We start from the raw sequence: 20,087 nt of genomic DNA, 5'->3' as shown, positions 1-20,087 counted from the left end.
GCGGGAAAAATGCCTTCTTTTTTTTTAAATAAATTATTTAATTTGTTTGTTCTCCACTTTGCCTGCAATTGTTTTTTAATAGCATGATCATAATTGTTTATGATTTCTTCGATCCAGCTCTTTTCATGTTTAGATAGTTAAGGCCAATTCTCTCTTCTTTTACTAGTGACAGCTACATAGACTGATTGAATGAGGTGGTTAGTTTTTTATTGGCAAAAAGGTTGTCCCTTTTTTTTTTGTTTGCATGACATCTATTGGAATGCCTGAAACTTGATCCTGACATACCTAATGTAAGTTTTTATTTCCTAAGATGAATCTCTGCATAAGGGTAAGAATTCTTCAGATTGGGAATTTTGATAACATCTTAATGTAGTCTTCTCTTTAAATTCATTTTCAGTTGGTTGAAAGCTTTCAACTATGCTATTATTGCTAGCAACTTATGTGTTATTATCCTTCTGTTTGTTCTGGATTTGTTAAATTCTAGGTAATACAAAAGAGATGTCTTTGGGATGACATCAATTTAACTCTTGTATATTTTGCATTGAATCATGCATTATTGGATGTTTTATGCCCTTCCCCCAATATGATTTTGGATGATACTACTTCCACAAGAACTTGGTAAGAGATATTTTGATGCCGTTATGAGGCCATTGGCTTTGGCCATGTTTTCTTTGATGATTTCCAAGGTGCTCAAAAATTGTGTTTGCAACCCATTTTGTGTTGCTTGCTCCTATCTGCTTCTTTATGCAGCTGGATCATCTGTTAAGTGGATTATATCCCAGACATGAAGGAAGTTATTAGGATTCAAAGGAGTTGGTGCTAGATTCAGACCTATAAAACTTTTCACTTTATCTTTATACTTCTGCTGAGGTGTTTCTTTTCAGTTCTTGGTTGGTCATGAAATATGCTTATCTTTTTTTTTTTTCCTTAAATTATTATTATAAGTACATGGTATCTATACCTGTAGGACATTAGTTGGATGGCATCTTTGATTTTGATTTTCTCTTTTGAGACAGTTGCCTTTATAAAGTCCATGTAATTGCTTATGATGCTTTCCTTATCTTTCATCTTAATGCACAAGTCCAAATTTTTTTTCTTCATATCTTAAAATTTTCTAGTCCTGCCAAGTAAGTCATCAGCAACTGACAAGCCTTGTTGATCTTTGCGGGGACGGTGAATTCATCAAAGAATCTTACTGTGCGAACTCCTTTACCTGTTCGGGGATTATCTTTGTTAGACTTTTTGGAGTATACCAATGGCATGTCCGATCGTCCTATCTTGCACGAGGCACCAACTACGCCAGAGAGAATATATTACAGGGATTTTGGAGATGTCCTGGGAAGATCATTTCAGAAGTACGCATAGGGTCCTCTGGTGTTGTTTTTAGTTCTTTGTCTTGCGTGATTACCTTGTCTGTGATAACTGAAATTCCTGAAAAAAATTTCTTATGTTTTTCATAAAATTTGTGGCATATTTGGGATGTTATGGTGGGATAAGTTTGATCTGTTATTTCTTGTTTTGTAAAAACATGTCTCCTGACGGATGGCTTCATACTTAACTCTGCTTGTTTTACTTCTTCAGGAAAACCTGTTCTACAATGTTCCTTATAGCGCTATGCAAGCCTACAGAGAATCCATTGAATCTCTTTGGTTACGTTATAAGGTAAAAGAAATTCCTTTTGTGGTTTATTACATGATACTGCTTGCAAATCTAATCTCTTGACATCCGTAGTGGGTTGAAAAAATTTGATGTATACTGTGAATTATACTATATGATCCGTGGAATTAAGCACATTTGACCCAAGCATCACAATGATCTAATGTATTTAGCATTTGCTGTTCTCCTTTCCATATATGAGATATTTGAGCCTGTAGTACTGGCTTCTGTCTTCTATCTGCTGGTTCTTCAGTGTGTATCCTGCAGTGGAACTTGTTTGTTATTTCATTGTATTTCGGCCATTTATTTATTTATTTTATTAACTTTGTCTATCTTGAGTTGATCATTAAATTTATATAGTATGTGCACATAATCCTGTGCGTAGTTTTTCAAGTACTTACTGGTGGTTGGGCCTTGCTGTGCTAGTAATATTGCTCATTTACAACTTGGGTGTTAGAGATGGGATAACAGTCACTTTGCATGTGAGAAAAATCTGCATGCTTTAGCTTCCTGAGGTCATGTGCTGGTGGAAGCCTTGTTGATTGCACTACACTTCCTTTAGTTAATGTTCCTACTGGTGAATTACTTTGTGATTATGTATCATGATACTTGAATGACAATTTTCATAACTGCCCTCATGTTCAATTTATTTACTTTATGAAGTTTAGATGTTAACTTATTGACTGTAATCCAGAGAAGTAGCAACTCTATGCATCAAGAGGACTGTGAGGCATCTGTTTGTGATTCTGTGGCTGGTAATCAATCTGTGCTGTTGATTATTATTGCTGCTTATCATTTGGTTTATTGATGCTTACATTGTTGTTATTTTTTCATTAGATGTACATCATGAAAATACATATGAAGAGGAGGAAGGTGAAACAGGCACATATATTTTACCTGGAACATTTGAAAGTGGTGGGTCTTCAAAATTCAATCTCAAGAAGAGAAAAATCTTCCCGCAAAAGTCATATGGCACAAAATTATATGAAACTGGTGCAAATTTGTCAGGTGAACCATGCTTAGATAGTAGAATAGGAAATCAACCATTGACATTGATTGGAAAAAGACCATCAGGTGCTCTGAATGTTGGTTCAATACCGACAAAACGTATGCGAACAGCTGCTAGGCAGAGGTTTGTGAGTCCTTTCAATACCACACCTACTGGTGGCATGCAATTAGATAGTAAAACAGATGTTTCAAGTGGGGATTACTAGTTCGTATCAAGATGAGCAGAGTTGAATGCATCTTTGGGTCCCAGTCGAGGAAAAAAACACGGAAGTTGAGTCTACAATGGACTATGACGAGGGCAATTACCATATGACAACAGTGAAATATCTACAAAAATTAAAAAGAAAAAGAAGCCTAAGCATCTAGGGTACAAGAATTCACTGAATCTGGCAGATGCAAATGTTTTAGTTGTTCCTGGAAAAGTACGACTATTTCTATTTTTTTTTCGTCTAGTCTGATTTTGTGGTTAAATTGGCTAAATTCTCTTGTATTGCAGGGTTTCTCATATGAACAGAGGTTGCAGGTTGACCCCATGATGCAACATGAACAGGTGACTCACTTTTCAGTTTAATATTTATTATTTCAATTTGCTTGTGTTCAAAATTCAAGTTTTGTATCCTCAACTAGCAAAAGACTTGAGATACCCTTCCTCGGAAAGTAAGTTTTCTGATTAATCCTATCTGATGGTGAAGATATCAATTGTTTCTTTCATGTTATTTTCTTTTTGTAGTTATCTAGTTTGCGCTTAACATCTTAATAGTTCTTACCTCTTGTACTTAATTATTCTTACAAAGTCCTACATGTGCTATGTGATACAAGCATTATAATGCAGAATGTGTACATATTTGAAAATGATTTCCGGCTTACTCTGTACATGAAGTCAATATTGAATTATGATGTAATTATGTGTTGATTTCGATTTGAGGCTATACCAAATGTTCATATTTTGTGTTTTATATTGCTTCAGTTAAGTCTCAATTTGTTTTGTCATTCTTTGAGCAAGTACTAGAAAATCCACTACCATATTTAAGATTTTATTTCTGTACAGAAGCTTCTATTTACTTCAGTAACTTGTCAACCATTTAATCATTTGTTTGAATTGCAGAATGTTAAAAAGAGATTGGAGAATCCACATTTTGAATCTAATGGAAGCACTGGTATCTTGTTTTTGATTTTGAATTTTATTTTGTATCAGGGTTATTATTATCCATATGATTTGCTAAATTGTTGTCTACTAAAAATGTGTTCAGGCCTTTATATTCAGCATGTGGCAAAGAAGCCTAAGCTCTTGAAACACTGCCTGATGCTTCTTCAGATGCAATTACTCCAATGACTGGGTCCATGACTTCACCCGTTGCTTCTCAGATGAGTAATATGTCTAATTCAAATAAGCTCATCAAAACAATTGCTAATCGGGATCGTGGAAGAAAACATAAAGAAACAAAGGTAAGTCTTTTTTGTATTTTCTGATTGATTTCCTCTTGCTTTATTGGTTTTGGATAAGCTAATGGAATTTAATTATTTCTGCGTACTACTTCGATTGACAAGGTATTCTCATGTTAATTTAGCATGGCTTTATTGGTTAGGTGATAGTCGTGATAATCTGTATTCAATTTTATTAGAGTTGGTTCTGTTGTTATCAATTTCAGACCATGTCAATTTGCTCTTTGTATGGGTGACAGTTCTGTATTTCCTTTGATATTTATAATCTCCAAGAAAATTTGTACTTCTTTTTTGTAAGATTATTTGGAATTTTGGGGATATCTTAATTTCTGCCACTCCTTTTTTGAGAACTAATCTAATTATGGTATATAAATGAGACCTTGTATGCATGGTAAGGAGGAGTTTCGTAGTGCTTTTCTCAGTGTAGATTAGAATCTCACTTGAGTAGATGAGAACATTTTAATCCATTGGTGCTAGTTAGAGTATGAATTCCATTGATTTAGTGTGTTCCCGGTGCCAAGTGGTCATTTTGCATGAATTGCCACTTTTAAATAAACAATATGAAAGCATATCCTAACCAATATTTCTAGGTATTTCTGTTTTGCTATTGTATTTATATTTATTTTTCTCTTGCAGATGACTACAGGACAATCAGGGTCTAGAAATCCATGGGCAGCATTTGATTGGGCCCAAATTGGGGAGCTAGTGAGCAATGCTATCAACAGAACTCTCCAATTCAAGGTAAATTAATCGACCACCTATCCTTTTGTTGCTCGTATTTATTGAGATAGCATACTGCCTGTGCACTTATTTTGGCTGTGTACTGGAACCTGCTGTCTGCTTGTTATTTTAGCAAAATCATCATCCATAACATTGGATTGTAGAACTTGATGTGTATGTCAACAAATTTTTATGTGGTTTTTATTTATTTTCCATATGGTTGTTGATACAAGCTATAGAACAGATTTGTCAATTCTGTATTTTGTATGCTTTGTTTGAAATATACATACATACATAAATATTTTATTTTTGTCTTATTATTCTGTTCGTCAATGTCTTCTAGTTGCATTACTTCTTCCGGAAACCTAAAGAGTCCAAGGAACGCCATAAAGCTCTAATGGACAGAAGTGCTGGGGATGGTGCTGATAGTGCAGAAGATTCTGGTTCTTCTCAGCCATATTACCTGGCATTCCAAAGGCGTGGACCTGCTTCTTAACCTTTTTGTTGATTTGTGACCTCTTTAATACTTGCACTGCTTAAAGGTTGAGACTCTGTTTTAGCTTATTTTCTCCTGCTGCTTAATCAGGGTAGCACCAGACAGTTGTTTCAACGCCTTCAAGGGCCAATGGAAGTAAACACCCTAAAGGTGCATTTTGAAAAGATAATTTTGATCAGACATCAACGCCATTCATGCAGGAGTCAGGTCTGTTTTTCTTAACTCTGTTGTATGAGAATCATAGGAGTCACGACTGTAACTTCTCTCACTCTTGTTTTTAGACATCAGATGAGCCTTGACTGATTTTTAAAGATGGCAAGAAGTATATCTTTTAGTTGTCAGTTGCCAATACTTGAAAGAAATGCTCAACTTTACTCTTACTTGAAAAGTTGAATTGTTGCTATAGGTTCAATGTTTTTGTACTAACAACTGACTGTTTTATGACTGGAAAGGAAAGGTTGAACTGCTTTTGCATAAATGCCATTAGGCATGTATTTTGTTTTATAGCCAGCTTTTGACTTTTGTATAGGTAGCATATTGAAATCATGTTAATTTTACATTAGGTTTTTCTCGTTAGTTATTGGGCTGACCTACCTGTTATATTTTTAGTTACAATTGTGTTTTAGTTACACTTCCATCTCTATTGCCTTCTCGGTACCATTTTCCTCACTCTTACTGGCGTCTATGATCTTGATGTTTTGTGAAGAACGATGGCCAAGAAATGAAACAAATAGTTCCAGCTCACAACTCTCATGTTGTGGCTCTTTCACAAGTTACCCCAAACAACTTGAGTGGTGGCATATTGATGTGAGTATCATTTTCTGATCCTATTATTGTATGTCTGTACTTTCTTTTCCTTAATTCATCATTTCAGTTCTATGTCTTTTCTGTAATTTCTTTTTCCTCTTATCTTGTTATGTAGGCCACTTGATCCGTGTGATTCAATCACATCAAGCCCGGGACGTTACTACACTTGGCTATCGGGGATCTCATACAAGTGGTTTGGCTATCCCAAGTCATCCGAGGCTCTGTAACCCCTGTTCTTCCCTACCACTAGTGCAAACAATGTGTTACAAACCTCTCCTGGAATGGTCCTATGCAGGGTGGCTTACCTTCACCTTCTAGCCCTCTAAGTCTGCTTCTAGGTAAGATCTGTTGAGATGGATTACCCATGATCCACACTTGCTATATATTTATAAAAATTATTTTTTTGTAGGGATGCCCGGAGATATAGTATGCCTAGATCTGTTTCTTTACCCGTTGATGAGCAGACAAAGGATGCAATACACTCAAATGCTTTTACGGTAGAAATGTTCGACAATCTGGTTTTGCCTGTTCCTGGAAACTTACCTGTGGATCGAGGTGTATGTATGTTACCGTGTACTAGTGCGATGGGGATGATGTGTGGGATGAATCGGGGAATGCCCTCCATGCCTAGAGCAGGGTTTCAAGGAATTAATTCCCCAGAGATGCTTAACATGGTGCCTACTAGTGCGATGCTTTTCAGGAAATGGTGTTACAAATCCTGTCACTGCTCACCAAGGGAACTCAATGTTGAGGCCTCATGATACTATGCATATGCTTCGGGTAAGTATTCAGTTTTATTTCTGTATCCTATTGCTCACTATTGAGCTAATAAATATTAAAATTTCTGTTAGTATAACCTGGTTATACTATTTGTTTATTTTTTTTAAGTTTTGATATTTCTGATTCAGTACATTAATGCATGGATCGTTTACGATATGATAGATAATACATTGTGGAGTATAATATCCGTGATCAACTTTTGCTGTGTGTTTGCTTTTAATTCCTCTCTTTTTAGAAGTTTTTTTATTAGTCAACCCATCGATTACCATTACCATGATCTTGCGACTGGTCGGGACTCATCGAGGAACATAGGCGGATGATGCAAGAAGCGCAAATGCGAGGTTTCTCCGGGGAGTGGTCAGGCTGTCGGCACGTTCAATGGTATGAGTGGCCCTTTCTCTAATGCATCATCTCTCCTCCTGTTCGAGACATTCCCGAGTGCATCGACATCAAAAAGCCACATCTATTGGGCAATCGTCACGCTCATATTCAAGGTTCTAACCATTCAAGTCCTCAGCAGCTATTCAATATCCTAAAGACAGGCAACTCCAACAGTGGATATTACCTCAACCACAAGCATCTTTTCCCAGCTCCAATGCAATTTCACCTATACAAAAGCAGCTCTCAAATTCAACAGCAAACACAATCTTCCACGCTGTTGGTCCATCCGCACAAAGGGGCAACATAAGTAGCAACGAGATGCCTCAAAATCCACAACTCTGGCTGTTGGATGCCTAATCGAGTAATGAAGCGAGGCAGAGACCACAAGTTCACCAATGACCAAGGAATCGCAACAACGGTGGCAACCTCCACAGCAAAGAGGCTAAGCTAATAAAAGGTTTAGGCGGAGGTGCAATGATGATGCACGAGAACCTTCTGTTGATGCTTCTCATGTTAATGGCCTAACTACGCATCCAAGAACCAAGTTTTTGAGAAACATTTAATGCAGCGAGTCGAGACTTTTTACTCGGAAACTACGGGTTGAATCCAAGTTTGCCTCAACAACCAGGTCAACCAAAAATTTTCTGGAAACGCCCGCTGCCTCAACCATCAAAACAAATTTCATCAGTGCCATCTCGATCGGAATCGAGCAACCAAGGTCAGGGTCCAAGTTTCTTCCACTCACGACTTGTTAGCTCCCGACAACCAACGGCACAACCTTCATTGCCTCGCCAGCTCAACCACCCAGCTGCGGCGGCAGCGGCAGCAACAACAACGAGCGTCGGACAAATCATTCCAAGCGAGACAATGCAGCGGATGGTGCTCCTCAAAAATCGCCAAATGACATCCGATGGTCAAATACAATCCTCATCGGATCCGGTTCAAGGTAATCGGTGGTTTTACGGTACATCGGTGGTCCAATGATCGATTCGATCAATCCCGCTTACGTGGCGTCCTCCGCAACACGAGTGGAAAGCAGAACCTTCACATGATACAAGCACGCCACCTTCGAGTGGTCACTTGGCTAGTTCACCCCAAGAAAATCTGCTGACTAATGACACAGTAGCACCTCCTTTGAGTCAAGCTTCCTCACGAGGCGGTTTTCATGCTCAATGCATGGACATGGAATTGGAGGCGATGGCGACTAGCAGCGGCAACCTCGGTCACAACAACCACAACCACCTCAGCATCAGCATCCACAAACAGCACAAACTAATTTATAAGTGCAATCTTCGAACTCAGGGCCTGGATGACAAAAGGGGATGTGAACAAATGATTCCCAAGAAGACTTCCTTTCCCTTGTATGCTATTGTACAGGTAGGTTGGTATTGTGTGGCTCTGCTTCTATATAACTTCTTTAAGCTTTTTTTTGGTTGCATAATCTATGTTATTGATGGACTAGATTGTTTGTGTGTGCTAAGTTGAAAATGCCCGATTGCTGTCCCTTAATTCTTGTTTTTTTAGGTGGATAATCGGGATACATAGGGGATATCTCATGAAAATAAACAATTTAGGTGTTCTACCTGCTGATGAGAAGTTTTAGTTTGGATAGAATGAATATCTTGCATTTATGGAATCATACATGCATGACCATTATAGTTTATCTGACCCCTTATGATGTGAGGAGACTGAGAATAGTGGATTTCATAATTTTTGTCTTGCTGTATTCAATGATCGATTTTCATTCCTGCCCTCGTGCTTACTAGATGCCCCCAGGAAGTCCTAAACTGACACCTAGAAACTACCTCCAGTCCAAATTTTTGAGGAAAGGCAAGCAAATGGGCTGAATTACTTCTGCATGGCTAAGGAGGGTCTTTCAAGTGTGCATGCAGCCCTGACCTGATGATGACTTCTGTTCAAATCTATTTGTTTGTTTCATTAGACAGCTGAAAACAAGCCTCTCCAACTTAGTGTGGAGGTGCTCTAGCCTTAATTTTGTCTCTTGACCTTGTTGGAATACTTTATTATTACATGCTTATAGACCTATGAAGGGTTTATATATAATTGCATGTACACGAAAGATGATTATGTTTACTGTGGATTTTACGGGGCATGAGACAGTAGCTGAACTGTCCCGTTTCTCCTATCTATGTTTAATGGTGTTCACTTGTAGAGCAGGCTATTAGCTTGAAGGACACAACTTTGTGTTCTCTATGAGGTTGTTAATTCTTCCTTTCTATGTTCTGATATCTCACATTGGTTAACCTTAGATTTGTATCTAACTACTGATAACCTTAAGACACGTTGTTTTAGAACACAGATGTGATCCTATATCTTTTCATTGCTGAACTTGCATTTCGTGATCATTTTTCAAACATTTGAAGGGCATTAATTTTTAAGATTGTCGTAAATATACTATGACGAAGTGTATCAATAAATTATCATCCTATTGAAATTCTTTGTTTCTTTGTCCTAAATCAGTGATGCTCCTGTTGTTCCTTCAATGTATTTTGTGCCTTAGTTTGCTCTATTTTTAGTCACATTTTGAATCCTCTTATTGTTAAACAACAGCTCCTTTAATAAACCATGCAATTTAAGTATTACATGTGATCATTTCTCATCAGATGTTTTTTGAATCAATATTTGTGCTTCTTAGTTTTAATTGAAACAAATGCAATCTTTTCCTTTTCCCCTTTTGTAGGCCACTCTTCTATAAAATCTTAGAGCTTATTGACAGCGGTGAGAACAAGTGCTAATCTTCGCCATTTCATGAGTGTTAATTGTTTTCCGTTTTCATATCATATTTTCTACGATGTTCTTGATGCAGTGTTCATTTTATGGAAGTCATTGTAAATGTTACATCAAGATTTATTTATTTATTTATTTTGGAGCAGGGACGTCTTATGTATCTTGTAGAAAAACATGCATAGTTAAGTTGTATTTTTTTTTCCTGAAATATATGTATTTTCGGACGGACAACAGTAATTGTATTGTTGTTATCATTATGTGCAGACTTAGTTTGAAATGGTAAATAGGTTTTGGGCCGTTTGGTTATTGTCAAAAAATTATGAAATTTAAAAAATACATTTTGTAAAGATTTGCAGCAGTGGGATAGGTTCTTGTGTACCCTCACAAATTTTTGCATGTTCAATAAAACAAGCTTTATTTTTTTTATAGAAATTATATGCAAAATTCTTAGTTTAACAGTTATTAAAAAATTTTAAGGGTGCATTTGGTTCACGGAATTGGAATGGTAATGGCACTGTATAAATAGAAATGTGAATGGAAACGGTGGAATATTTTATTATTAGAAATGGAAAAAATTTAAGAGGGGAATATGACAAAATTACTTTTTACTCTTAATACACATAAATCCAATTAATAATAAATAATTTTTTTATGTAAAGAATATTTTGAATATTATTATTTGAAATAATTATTATAATTAAATATTCACGTTAAATATCACATTTTAATTAATTATTACTTTGATGGGCAAAAATGTCATTTTACTTTTATTATTGTAATTATATATAATAATTTTTATTTTAATTATTATTTTAATTATTTAATTTTATAAGGTTTATTTAATTAAACATTCAGTGGAGCAAAAGTGTCATTTCAAAGATTAATACTATTCATTCTTCTTCAAATAGTGCTATTCCACTAATTTTGGGCGGAATACATATGTTGAATAGTAGTTTGTTATCGGGAATTTTTTTTTTATTGTCAATGTAAACAAGTCATCACACAAACACATATATATTGAATCCTCAACAATGTTATATAAGGGAGTTGAATTTTCAATCTTCAATATGACTATTTATCAAGATCAAGTGATTATTTTCAATCTAAATCCTCAACTATGTACATTTATTTTCATAATATTTTTTTTAATGAAATAATTACAAGAGATATGTGTGTATATATATACATAATATTATTTTATATTAATATTAATTAATGTAAAATAAAAATTATGATATTAAGGTTTAAATATATTTATTTTTTAAAAAATTATTTATAAAATGATTGTAAAATATGTATCATAAGTATGGATTGTTTATGCATAGTTTAAGCACAATTTTTATTTGATTGTCTACATAATACTATATGGTTGGAACGTAAGATTATCAAGTTTCTTTAACTATTAATCTTGTATTATCATTTTTTTTTACTAAAATACCCTAACCTAATACATGCCAAATATATAAAAAAAAATCATAAGATTTTGATATATTAAAATTATTTAATAATAAATATTTGCTATTATCTTCTTTTAAAAAAGGTACAATTTTTATTTTCAAAAATTTAATTTTTATCAATATTAATTATTCATACTTAATTATTTAAATATATATAAATTTTATCTCCAACTTAATATTTGAAAAAAAAAATAATATCAAATGTTTTTTTTAATCTCCAACCAAATATTTCGATGATAAGAATTTTTTATCTTTAAATTTTTAATTTAAAAATGTTTGGTGATTTTATTGGATTTAAAGGGTGCAATGGGAAAATTTTAAAATTTTTTATTTTTATTTTTATTTTTTATTAATATTAATAATTTTTAAAATATTTGCCATGTCATATATAAAGCATGGATAGTAATGTGTTGAGTTATCTGTTCTAGAACTAGTCATCTCTAATTAAACCCTAAACAATGATCGGTATCTCAAAACTTAACTTTCTAAAGCCCTTCGTCAGATTCCATGTTTAATTAGCTTTTATAATTTTCAAGCGATAATTGTCAGTCTAAGAAGTTCAAGCACAGTTTTTTTTCTAAAAATTTCCGTATTATATATATTCTATATATTGATTTTGGATAGCTTATGTGCAAACTAAAAAAAATGGTACATATATAGTCTCTTTAATTTACAAATCTCGATAACCTTTTGCTTGTCATTTGTAGGTGGACATACATAACCCTAACTTTAGCTCTTTTGTTTGGTGTGCTGGTCGTTAGTACCTAAGAACAACATTGGGCTGTTGCTCGTTGGAGTTTTACATACATGGATATATTTTATGGTATATTACATTGAAATTTAGTAGCAATTAATACTGTTGTACCTGATGAAGAAGAAACATTGAAAAAACAAAGTTTGTGTTTTAGTTAGACAATAGTATTAAACCTATTGATGAAAACTACCTTACAATTATTTGGGTTTCTTGTAATTTTAAGTTCCAAATAGCTTGCTCAAAAGTTTAACAATGAATTTATTATACCTCTTTTGAGACCTTATGAACCTCAACTCAACTGCACATGACTCTTATATTTATTATATGGACATTTAGGGATGTCAATTGGCCCGGCCCCGACGGGGAATCCGATTCCCCACCTCGTCGGGGCCGGGGTCGGGGAATTTTTTCGAGGATCGGGGCCAGGGCCGGGTCTGGAGAAAAATTCCCCGTCAGGGTCGGGGCCGAGGCCGAGGCCTGGGCCGGGGTCGGGGAATATCCTCCCCGCTCCACCCCGGCCCCGAAATAGTAAATATTTAATTTAAATAATATATATATATATATTATATATGTTATATGTTATAAATATGAAATATCTAAACAAAAACTGAATAAAAGGCAAAATCCCACATATTTATTTAATTAACAAATTATTAATAATTATGTTATATGAGGTTGTAACCCCAGCATTGGGGTTACAACCCTAGCAACGGGGTTATTGTAAAGATAAATAATTAGTTTTTATGAATACTAGAAATTTGAAAATTAGAAGTTTGAATTTAAATTTTGTAAATATATTATATAATAATTTTATTAAATAATGAACGGATTATTCTTTAATCGTTATGGGGATTTTACATACCCCTGTATATCCTTATAATTCATATAGAACTTTATAAAATTTTAAGGAAAAATTGCTAGATCCACCGTAAGTGTGTGAATAAAGATGGTTTTGTTTCTGATCCCAAGGCAAAAAGAGATTTAATTTTTATTTGTTTATTATTTGAAATTCTTTAACTATGGTATTTTAATTTAAATTCTTAATTATTTTTAATTTTATATTTACTTTAAAATTTTCAAACATTTAACAAATTTTTTTGTCAAAACATACCATGAGAAATTCTAATTTCGGTATTTAACATGATGCCTTAATGCATTTGGAACACAATCTGTTTAATAATTTAATTAGATAATCAAATTCAAACTGTTGATAATTGATAACCAATGTAGATCAATGGTCTGATCCACATTGATTATCAACGGTCTTATCAACATGACAACATTGGTTTTTCGGGTCTTCCCAAGCTCTGAATTTTCCAAGTAATTTTAAAATTTTTTCATATTATTTCTTTCCACCAAATATGTAAAAAAATTCAAATTAACCTCTAAATTCACAAAATTATCCCATCTCAGTGACCTCACAAAGTTATTCCCACCATTTTTATCCAAATATTCAAAATTATTTATAAATTTTAAAAGATATTTAAAAAATTAAAGATAAAATTTGCATGGCGTGATAAATATTATATTTTAATAAATATTTAAAGATAATTTTTTTTCGTGATAAATATATGTTGATTGGGTATATATGCTGGAAAATTTACTTGCAAAAGAGGCTTGTAATGATATTCATCTTGCTTTATGAACTATGACTGCCATATATATATATATATATTCTTCATACCATTATACAAATTACAAACACCCGTCAAATTATCAACAATGCATCAGAAGTTTGTGATTTTATTTCTGATTGATCATCAGTATAATCATTTGGTTGCAAATCTCCAATTTTGATATTTTTGGTACTATGTTTTATTTTGGATGACTTGGAATTTCAGCTGGATTTTATTCATGTGTCTGTGGTAATTTGGTTTTATTTGTTAATTTAGCAACTTGTTAGATCATGGAAAATTGGAAAATTCATGGTATGTTTGTTTGTGGAGCTTGTGCCGTTATATTTTCATTCATAAAAAAGAATCTGGAGGTCTTTAAGAACTTAGTTTTAATTGACATAAAAAGGAAGTTTGATTTTCTTTGTATATAGGAAACAGAAATTGTTGGCATGTAATCAGTTATATTTTCATTCATAAAAAAAAAAACTCTGATTATATAAGTTCACATGATTCCTTGTTGTGAACTGATCACAGAAAAAAATTGGGTGATATTTTTAGAGAATTAATGATACTTTTGCTGTATATGTCTCTTAATTCATGCCCAATTGCTTCTAATCCAAACTTATATTAATATGGACTTTAACATTAATGCAATCCAAACATAAGGTTAAAAGCTCTTTCAGAGTCAACATTTTTAGTCTTCAAGTTGTTTTTAATGGATGTGGAGGGAGATGAGAGTCCTTTTATGTGTTTAAATTTTGGTGTTGTTCCTACACTGCACTCAAACAATGCTTCTTTTACTGTTTATGCTCAATGTGAAGAATAAAAAATTTATATCTTTTATTAGTCCTTTGGATTTGTAAATTGTAATGAAATGATTGTGATCAATTATTATTAATCTCCACCGTTCATTTAGCACCCCACAATCCCAAGTTCCCAACCAATCTCTCTATAAAAAGGCAGGCAGAGAGCAAGAGAGCACACATTCATGGGTTCTGAAGTTGTTCCGTGGTGGAGACTGGAGAATCGGAGATGATGATGATGATGAGGGTTCTTTTCCATTATTAGTGGCTGGATGTGTTTTTTATTTGGCATGGTGGGATTTATTTGGGGATTTATTGATCATGTGTTGTTGTGAGGAGATGAGTGGGTTTGAGTTGTGGGTTCAGAAGTCATGTGGATTTGAGTTATTATTATTATTATTTGGGGATGGGGATTTATTTGTGAGGCTGGAGTTGGTGTTGGTGTTCAATGCAGCAGGTGATGTCTGTGAGTGTGAGGTGCTCAGAGTGAACCTTCAGGAGATGATTTCTAAGTAAAGCATTAGCAATTTAGCATTTGGAGATGAGAGTGGTTCTGTCTTCTCAAGTAGGGTTCTGAAGTTCCACCATGGAGAAGATTGGAGCCGGGAGATGATGATGATCATCAAGGCAGGATTGGTGCCTTGCGTGAGTGTTGGTGATGATCAATTAGCTCCGTGGTGGAGGTGATCAAAGTCTTTGAGTTTTTCCATGGGATGGGGGGGGATTCATAGTGATGGGGATGATGATGATGTGGTGTGAGGAGATCGATGAGGTGGTGGAGGGGATGAGAGTGTTGTTCGAACAGTGAAAATGGAAGGAGGATCTTCATGGTAAGTTGTTGGCTGCACCTAGAAATTTTAAATTTAACTTTCTTATCATCATCATTACAGCATAATTAATCATTTTACTTTAGTGCTGAATATTGTTCATAAATCTCTGGCATACATAGCCTGCAAAACTTTACAAGCTGAAGCATCTTTCAAAAGTGGAGGTGATTGCAAATAATCCCTCTCGGGCTGCACCTATATTCGGTAAGAGTCTCTTGTTCCGCACCTCTATTTCATTTGATGAGGTTTCACGCTCGACTACTCCATTGATTTAATAACATACTAAACTTTCCTTTTAATTTAGACCCTGCAACTATGAAGAAATTCATTGTGTAGTGTGTTTCTTGTCCAGGGGATTTGACAACCTCGGAAGCCAAAGTGTTGCACCTCCACAATGGACAATGCATAATACTGAGATGACGGTGAGCATTGGCAAGAGTATCAGTGATATTTAGGATGATAAATAGATCACTTATATTACAATGATTATAAATTCTGGTTGTCTTCGTTTGTTCTTGAGTAGGAATCGGCTTCTTCATGGCATTCTAAATATGTGTAAAGAGATGTTAGGCCGCCTTACCAAACTTGTTGTTATAGACATTGTTGAGATGGCTCTGTGGGCTAAGGTACATACTTTCTTCTTCTTCTTTTTTTCTCTTGCATCTCATTGTCATAAACAATTTTGGTTTGACATTTATTTCAGCTAAGTGGCGGTTGTTTAGAGCTCTATAGTTTGCATGAATGTGGGGATTAAGGAAATCAAAACATTTTTTTGATGGATGGAGTGTGTGATTTGGTTAAGTAGAATTCTTCTATCGAGGATTTTTGTAGTTAATGTCAATGTTTGAAGTATGGTTAGAGTAATACACTTTATGTCAAAGGCACAAAAGCACACTGTGTAAGTTTTTAAGTCATTATTAAACAGTGTACATCTAAAATTAAAATTATGGATATACCTTCTAATATTTTTATGACTTAGGCTGGAACACATATTGAAGTCTTTATGATATATAGAAGGAAACATCATGTAAGAAGGTTACTTGTGAAAGTGTGCTCTTCAGTAGGTAGAGGTGATGTGAATTTTTTTCCAGGGGTTGCAAGTGCAGTCATAAGAGGCTTCGAGTTGGACATTCTCGTAGTCTATTTTTGTGACATCGCATAAATTTTACATCTTCAGTCATCGCCATAATCATACTATTTATTCACCATCATGTTTATTAAACTGGTTCAGGAGAACTAACCTGCAATTACTGATCAAGTAACCAGAAGAGATGGCCCAGTTGCATCTGTTTTGACACCAATTGATTCCAAAGTTACCATTGAGAATGATCTTGTTTCACAAGCTGAAGAGGAGGACATGGAGGCTCTACTTGGCACATAAGTCTTATCTTTTGCTTCTTGTATATTATTCTTTTGTGATGATGTCACTTATTTCTGCAGATAGTGATACAAATGAGACCATCTATTATGTGATTCTGGCTTCTTTTTTTCTTGGCCTCTCTATGTTATCATCAGATGTTCATAATTTTGGACAGACATCTAAGAGCTCATTCCATGCAGGTATGTTATGGGGATTGGAGAAGCGGAGGCATTATCGGAAAAGGTTGAAGAGGGAGCTTCTTGCGTTGGAACCAAAGAAATGTCCATGCCCTTTTGGAAAGTGAACCCCTAATAGAAGAGGTATCTCCCTTAGGACTTGTATGGTTAGTTCCTGGTGTCTATTTAATCTATTATATTGAGGCAAAGTGGAGTGACCATGTATTACTCGAAAAAGATGTCGAATGTGTAGTATGTCATACAGATGATTTCTGTACCTTAACCTAATTCTATAATCTATCTCCAACCCATGTCTTGCATATTTGCTATCACAATCATAATCTAAAGAAGTCACTTCTATTGCCCAAACAACATTAGGCATATGGAAAGGGGAAAAACTAGCTGTACAAATGACCATATATATTGAGCAAGCGTCTAATTTAGTGATAATTATGCCTTGTAACATTGAACTGAACCTTCTCTTTTATAGGATGCAATAAGAAATCAGCAGGCTTTTAAAACTAAGGCAAAATACTGCATAGCTGTGTTTTCTTGGTGCATGCATACATTTATATACAAGCATGTGTGAACGTGTGTGTATGTCCATACTATTGGTGCCCCATATGCTCTTATGTTCAGACATTTATTTCACTGTTCTTTGTGGAATGTGATTTAACAGCTGGTGGTAAATACTATTTTACTTTGGTAATAACTGACAGGATTATGCTTACAGACTCCTTTCCAACTGGGATTGTCGAGAATGGATCTTAGGAAAAAAATCTGAAATCCAGCTTATCTGCTGTAAGAAAGAGATACTCTATTATGAAGCATGGCTTCCTCGCAATAAGATTGTTAACATTTCTCTTTCATTCTGACAGGCTGACAAGTCAATCAATGCCATGTCTAGGAAGTTGCAAAAGAATTTAACGTCAGAGGAGCTGCTGCTTTCTTTGTGACCTTCAATTTAACATCAAATTATAGGAGGTTATATAAGAATTTAATATGTTTTGTGCATTCACATCACTTGTGTCTTTTTTGCGGACACCCTTGGATTCATCATCTGTTGATGTTGCTGTCTTTTGTCTCTCACTAATGGGAACCAATTTCTCAAGCTACCTGCAGGAAGCAAACAGAGTTCTCAAGCCATGGTTCACATTTTACAAGCAGTTTTTCATTTCTACAATACTTAATTTTGACTTAATGACGTTTATGAGAATTTATTGTCATGTGCTGCAGTGGCTGGCTATTAATAGCGGAAGTTCGAAGTAGGTTTGATTCAAACAATGGCGGAGCAGACCCTGATAAATTTTGTGAAGCTGTTTGCAAGCTTGGATACACTTCAGTTTCTAAGGTCATATCCTGTAACTCCCTCTTGTTATGGATCTACATATTCTAACTCTGATAGTAATGTGCTGAGTTATATGTTCCAGAACTACTCATCTCTGATTAAACCCCAAACAATGATCGGTATCTCAAAACTTAACTTTCTAAAAGACTCTCATTACTTATGAGCTATTATTGCCGAGTATACTGGGTACAAGTAAATGGTGGCAGACACAGATGACTCTTGAATGTTTCTTATAATTAGTGTTTTCTTGCAGGATTTGAAGAATAATATGTTTCTTCTTTTCTACTTCAAGAAAAAGGTAATTTGTAATATATTTTTTTAAGTTAATTCCTTGTAAATTTGGAGATAAATTAGGGTTATTGCTACCATTTAAGTGATCCTTCCTTCTCATTTTTTTCTGAAAATGTTTTCAGGAGAAGGCTGCTCCACTAAATATGGCTCTTTAGTTGTTAAATTTTGCCCAAACTGTCATAACCGCTTGTGCTAAAGTCTATTTCATGAGAATTACCATCTTCCATTCTCTATAGCACCAATGATTTCTTATGTAATTAAATTCTTATATTCTTCCTTATAATATTTTCTTAAATTCTTAGGAAATCTAATGGGATTTTTTTTTTATTTAGAAAAATTTTGAACCTTGTATTTAGAAAGTCACCAAGTTTGGTGCACACTTTTGTAATTCGACAGTTAAATTTTTGTTTTCCCTAATTTCTCTATCAACTATACTAGGATTAATTTTTGAAGAATGGTTTTGTGATTTTTGAGCTTCTGCACCACTTGTTTACTTTTCTGGGTTCTTAAAATCAAATATTTATTTTCTTAATCTCCAACCACATATTTCAATGGTAAGAATTTTTATTTTTAAAATTTTTAAAAATGGATGTTTTGTGATTTTATTGGATTTAAAGGGTGCAATGGGAAAAATCTTAAAATATTTTTATTTTAATTTTTTAAAATTAATTTTTAATTTTTATTAATATTAATAATTTTTAAAATATTTATCATGTCATCATATTTTAATTTTATTTTTTAAATATACTGAGATGGCATCGAGAGTAGAGCATATATATAAAATTATATTTAAAAGTTAAAATAATTAAAAACTATTATTTGAAAAAAAGAATTGATACCCTTCTCCTGGTGCCATTTCAGCCTATTTGAAAAATAAAATTAAAATATGATGACATGGAAAATATTTTATTGCTTTTTCCTAGCAAATTTTCTTGTGACTTTCATGATTTTTTTTTTCAAATTAAATGTAAAAGTTGCCATATCAAAAGGAAATCTATCAACTATTGATAAAATTTTAAAATTTTAAAATATATCTTTAAACATCTTTAAAAACTATTATTTTGATAAATATATATATATATATATATATATATGCCCTTGGTTTTGTTGCGTTGTTATTTCTGCAAATTTTCTTGTCATTTTCATGGATTTTTTTTTAATTTTTTTTTAAAATACAATTAAAAAAAGTTACCCTATGTAATGATATATTTTTTAAATTTTAAAATATATTTTGATTAATTAAAAAAACTATTATTTTTGAAAGAAAAATCTATGCCCTCCAATCGATGCCACCTCAAAGATATTTGAAAAAAATAAAATTAAAATATGATGACATGGAAAGTATTTTATTGTGTGTTTTTGCCACTTTTTCTTGTCATTTTAATGATTTTTAAAAAAAATATATATTTAGAAGTT

The 20,087-nt window shown here is 33.7% G+C and overlaps 2 protein-coding genes, 1 long non-coding RNA gene and 1 pseudogene across 3 annotated transcripts; all 4 read left to right on the top strand.

Annotated features, from left to right (window-relative positions):
• Positions 1 to 1,614: 1,614 nt before the first annotated feature.
• Positions 1,615 to 2,561, top strand: LOC120253773. Its single transcript, XR_005534413.1, has 3 exons — positions 1,615 to 1,662; positions 2,351 to 2,411; positions 2,494 to 2,561. It is a non-coding gene; the product is annotated as an uncharacterized LOC120253773 (long non-coding RNA).
• A 406-nt stretch (positions 2,562 to 2,967) lies between these two features.
• Positions 2,968 to 5,323, top strand: LOC120253771 (chromatin modification-related protein EAF1 B-like). Its single transcript, XM_039262013.1, has 6 exons — positions 2,968 to 3,086; positions 3,161 to 3,214; positions 3,770 to 3,821; positions 3,915 to 4,110; positions 4,744 to 4,848; positions 5,171 to 5,323. The coding sequence occupies exons 4-6, from the start codon at positions 3,994 to 3,996 to the stop codon at positions 5,321 to 5,323; spliced, it is 375 nt and encodes a 124-aa protein (XP_039117947.1). The 5' UTR covers positions 2,968 to 3,086; positions 3,161 to 3,214; positions 3,770 to 3,821; positions 3,915 to 3,993.
• Positions 5,324 to 6,558: 1,235 nt separating this feature from the next.
• Positions 6,559 to 17,988, top strand: LOC120253772 (annotated as a pseudogene).
• A 58-nt stretch (positions 17,989 to 18,046) lies between these two features.
• Positions 18,047 to 18,892, top strand: LOC120253774 (ribosomal RNA-processing protein 8-like). Its single transcript, XM_039262014.1, has 4 exons — positions 18,047 to 18,180; positions 18,269 to 18,383; positions 18,634 to 18,678; positions 18,794 to 18,892. Exons 1-4 carry the CDS (start codon positions 18,125 to 18,127, stop codon positions 18,824 to 18,826), a joined length of 249 nt encoding a protein of 82 aa, XP_039117948.1. The 5' UTR covers positions 18,047 to 18,124; the 3' UTR covers positions 18,827 to 18,892.
• Positions 18,893 to 20,087: the final 1,195 nt, after the last annotated feature.

The sequence above is a fragment of the Dioscorea cayenensis genome, unplaced genomic scaffold, assembly GCF_009730915.1.
Source record: "Dioscorea cayenensis subsp. rotundata cultivar TDr96_F1 unplaced genomic scaffold, TDr96_F1_v2_PseudoChromosome.rev07_lg8_w22 25.fasta BLBR01000204.1, whole genome shotgun sequence".
NCBI classification, from domain to species: Eukaryota; Viridiplantae; Streptophyta; class Magnoliopsida; order Dioscoreales; family Dioscoreaceae; genus Dioscorea; species Dioscorea cayenensis.
Note: the sequence above shows the minus strand (reverse complement) of the source record. Positions and strands in the feature narration are given on the sequence as shown.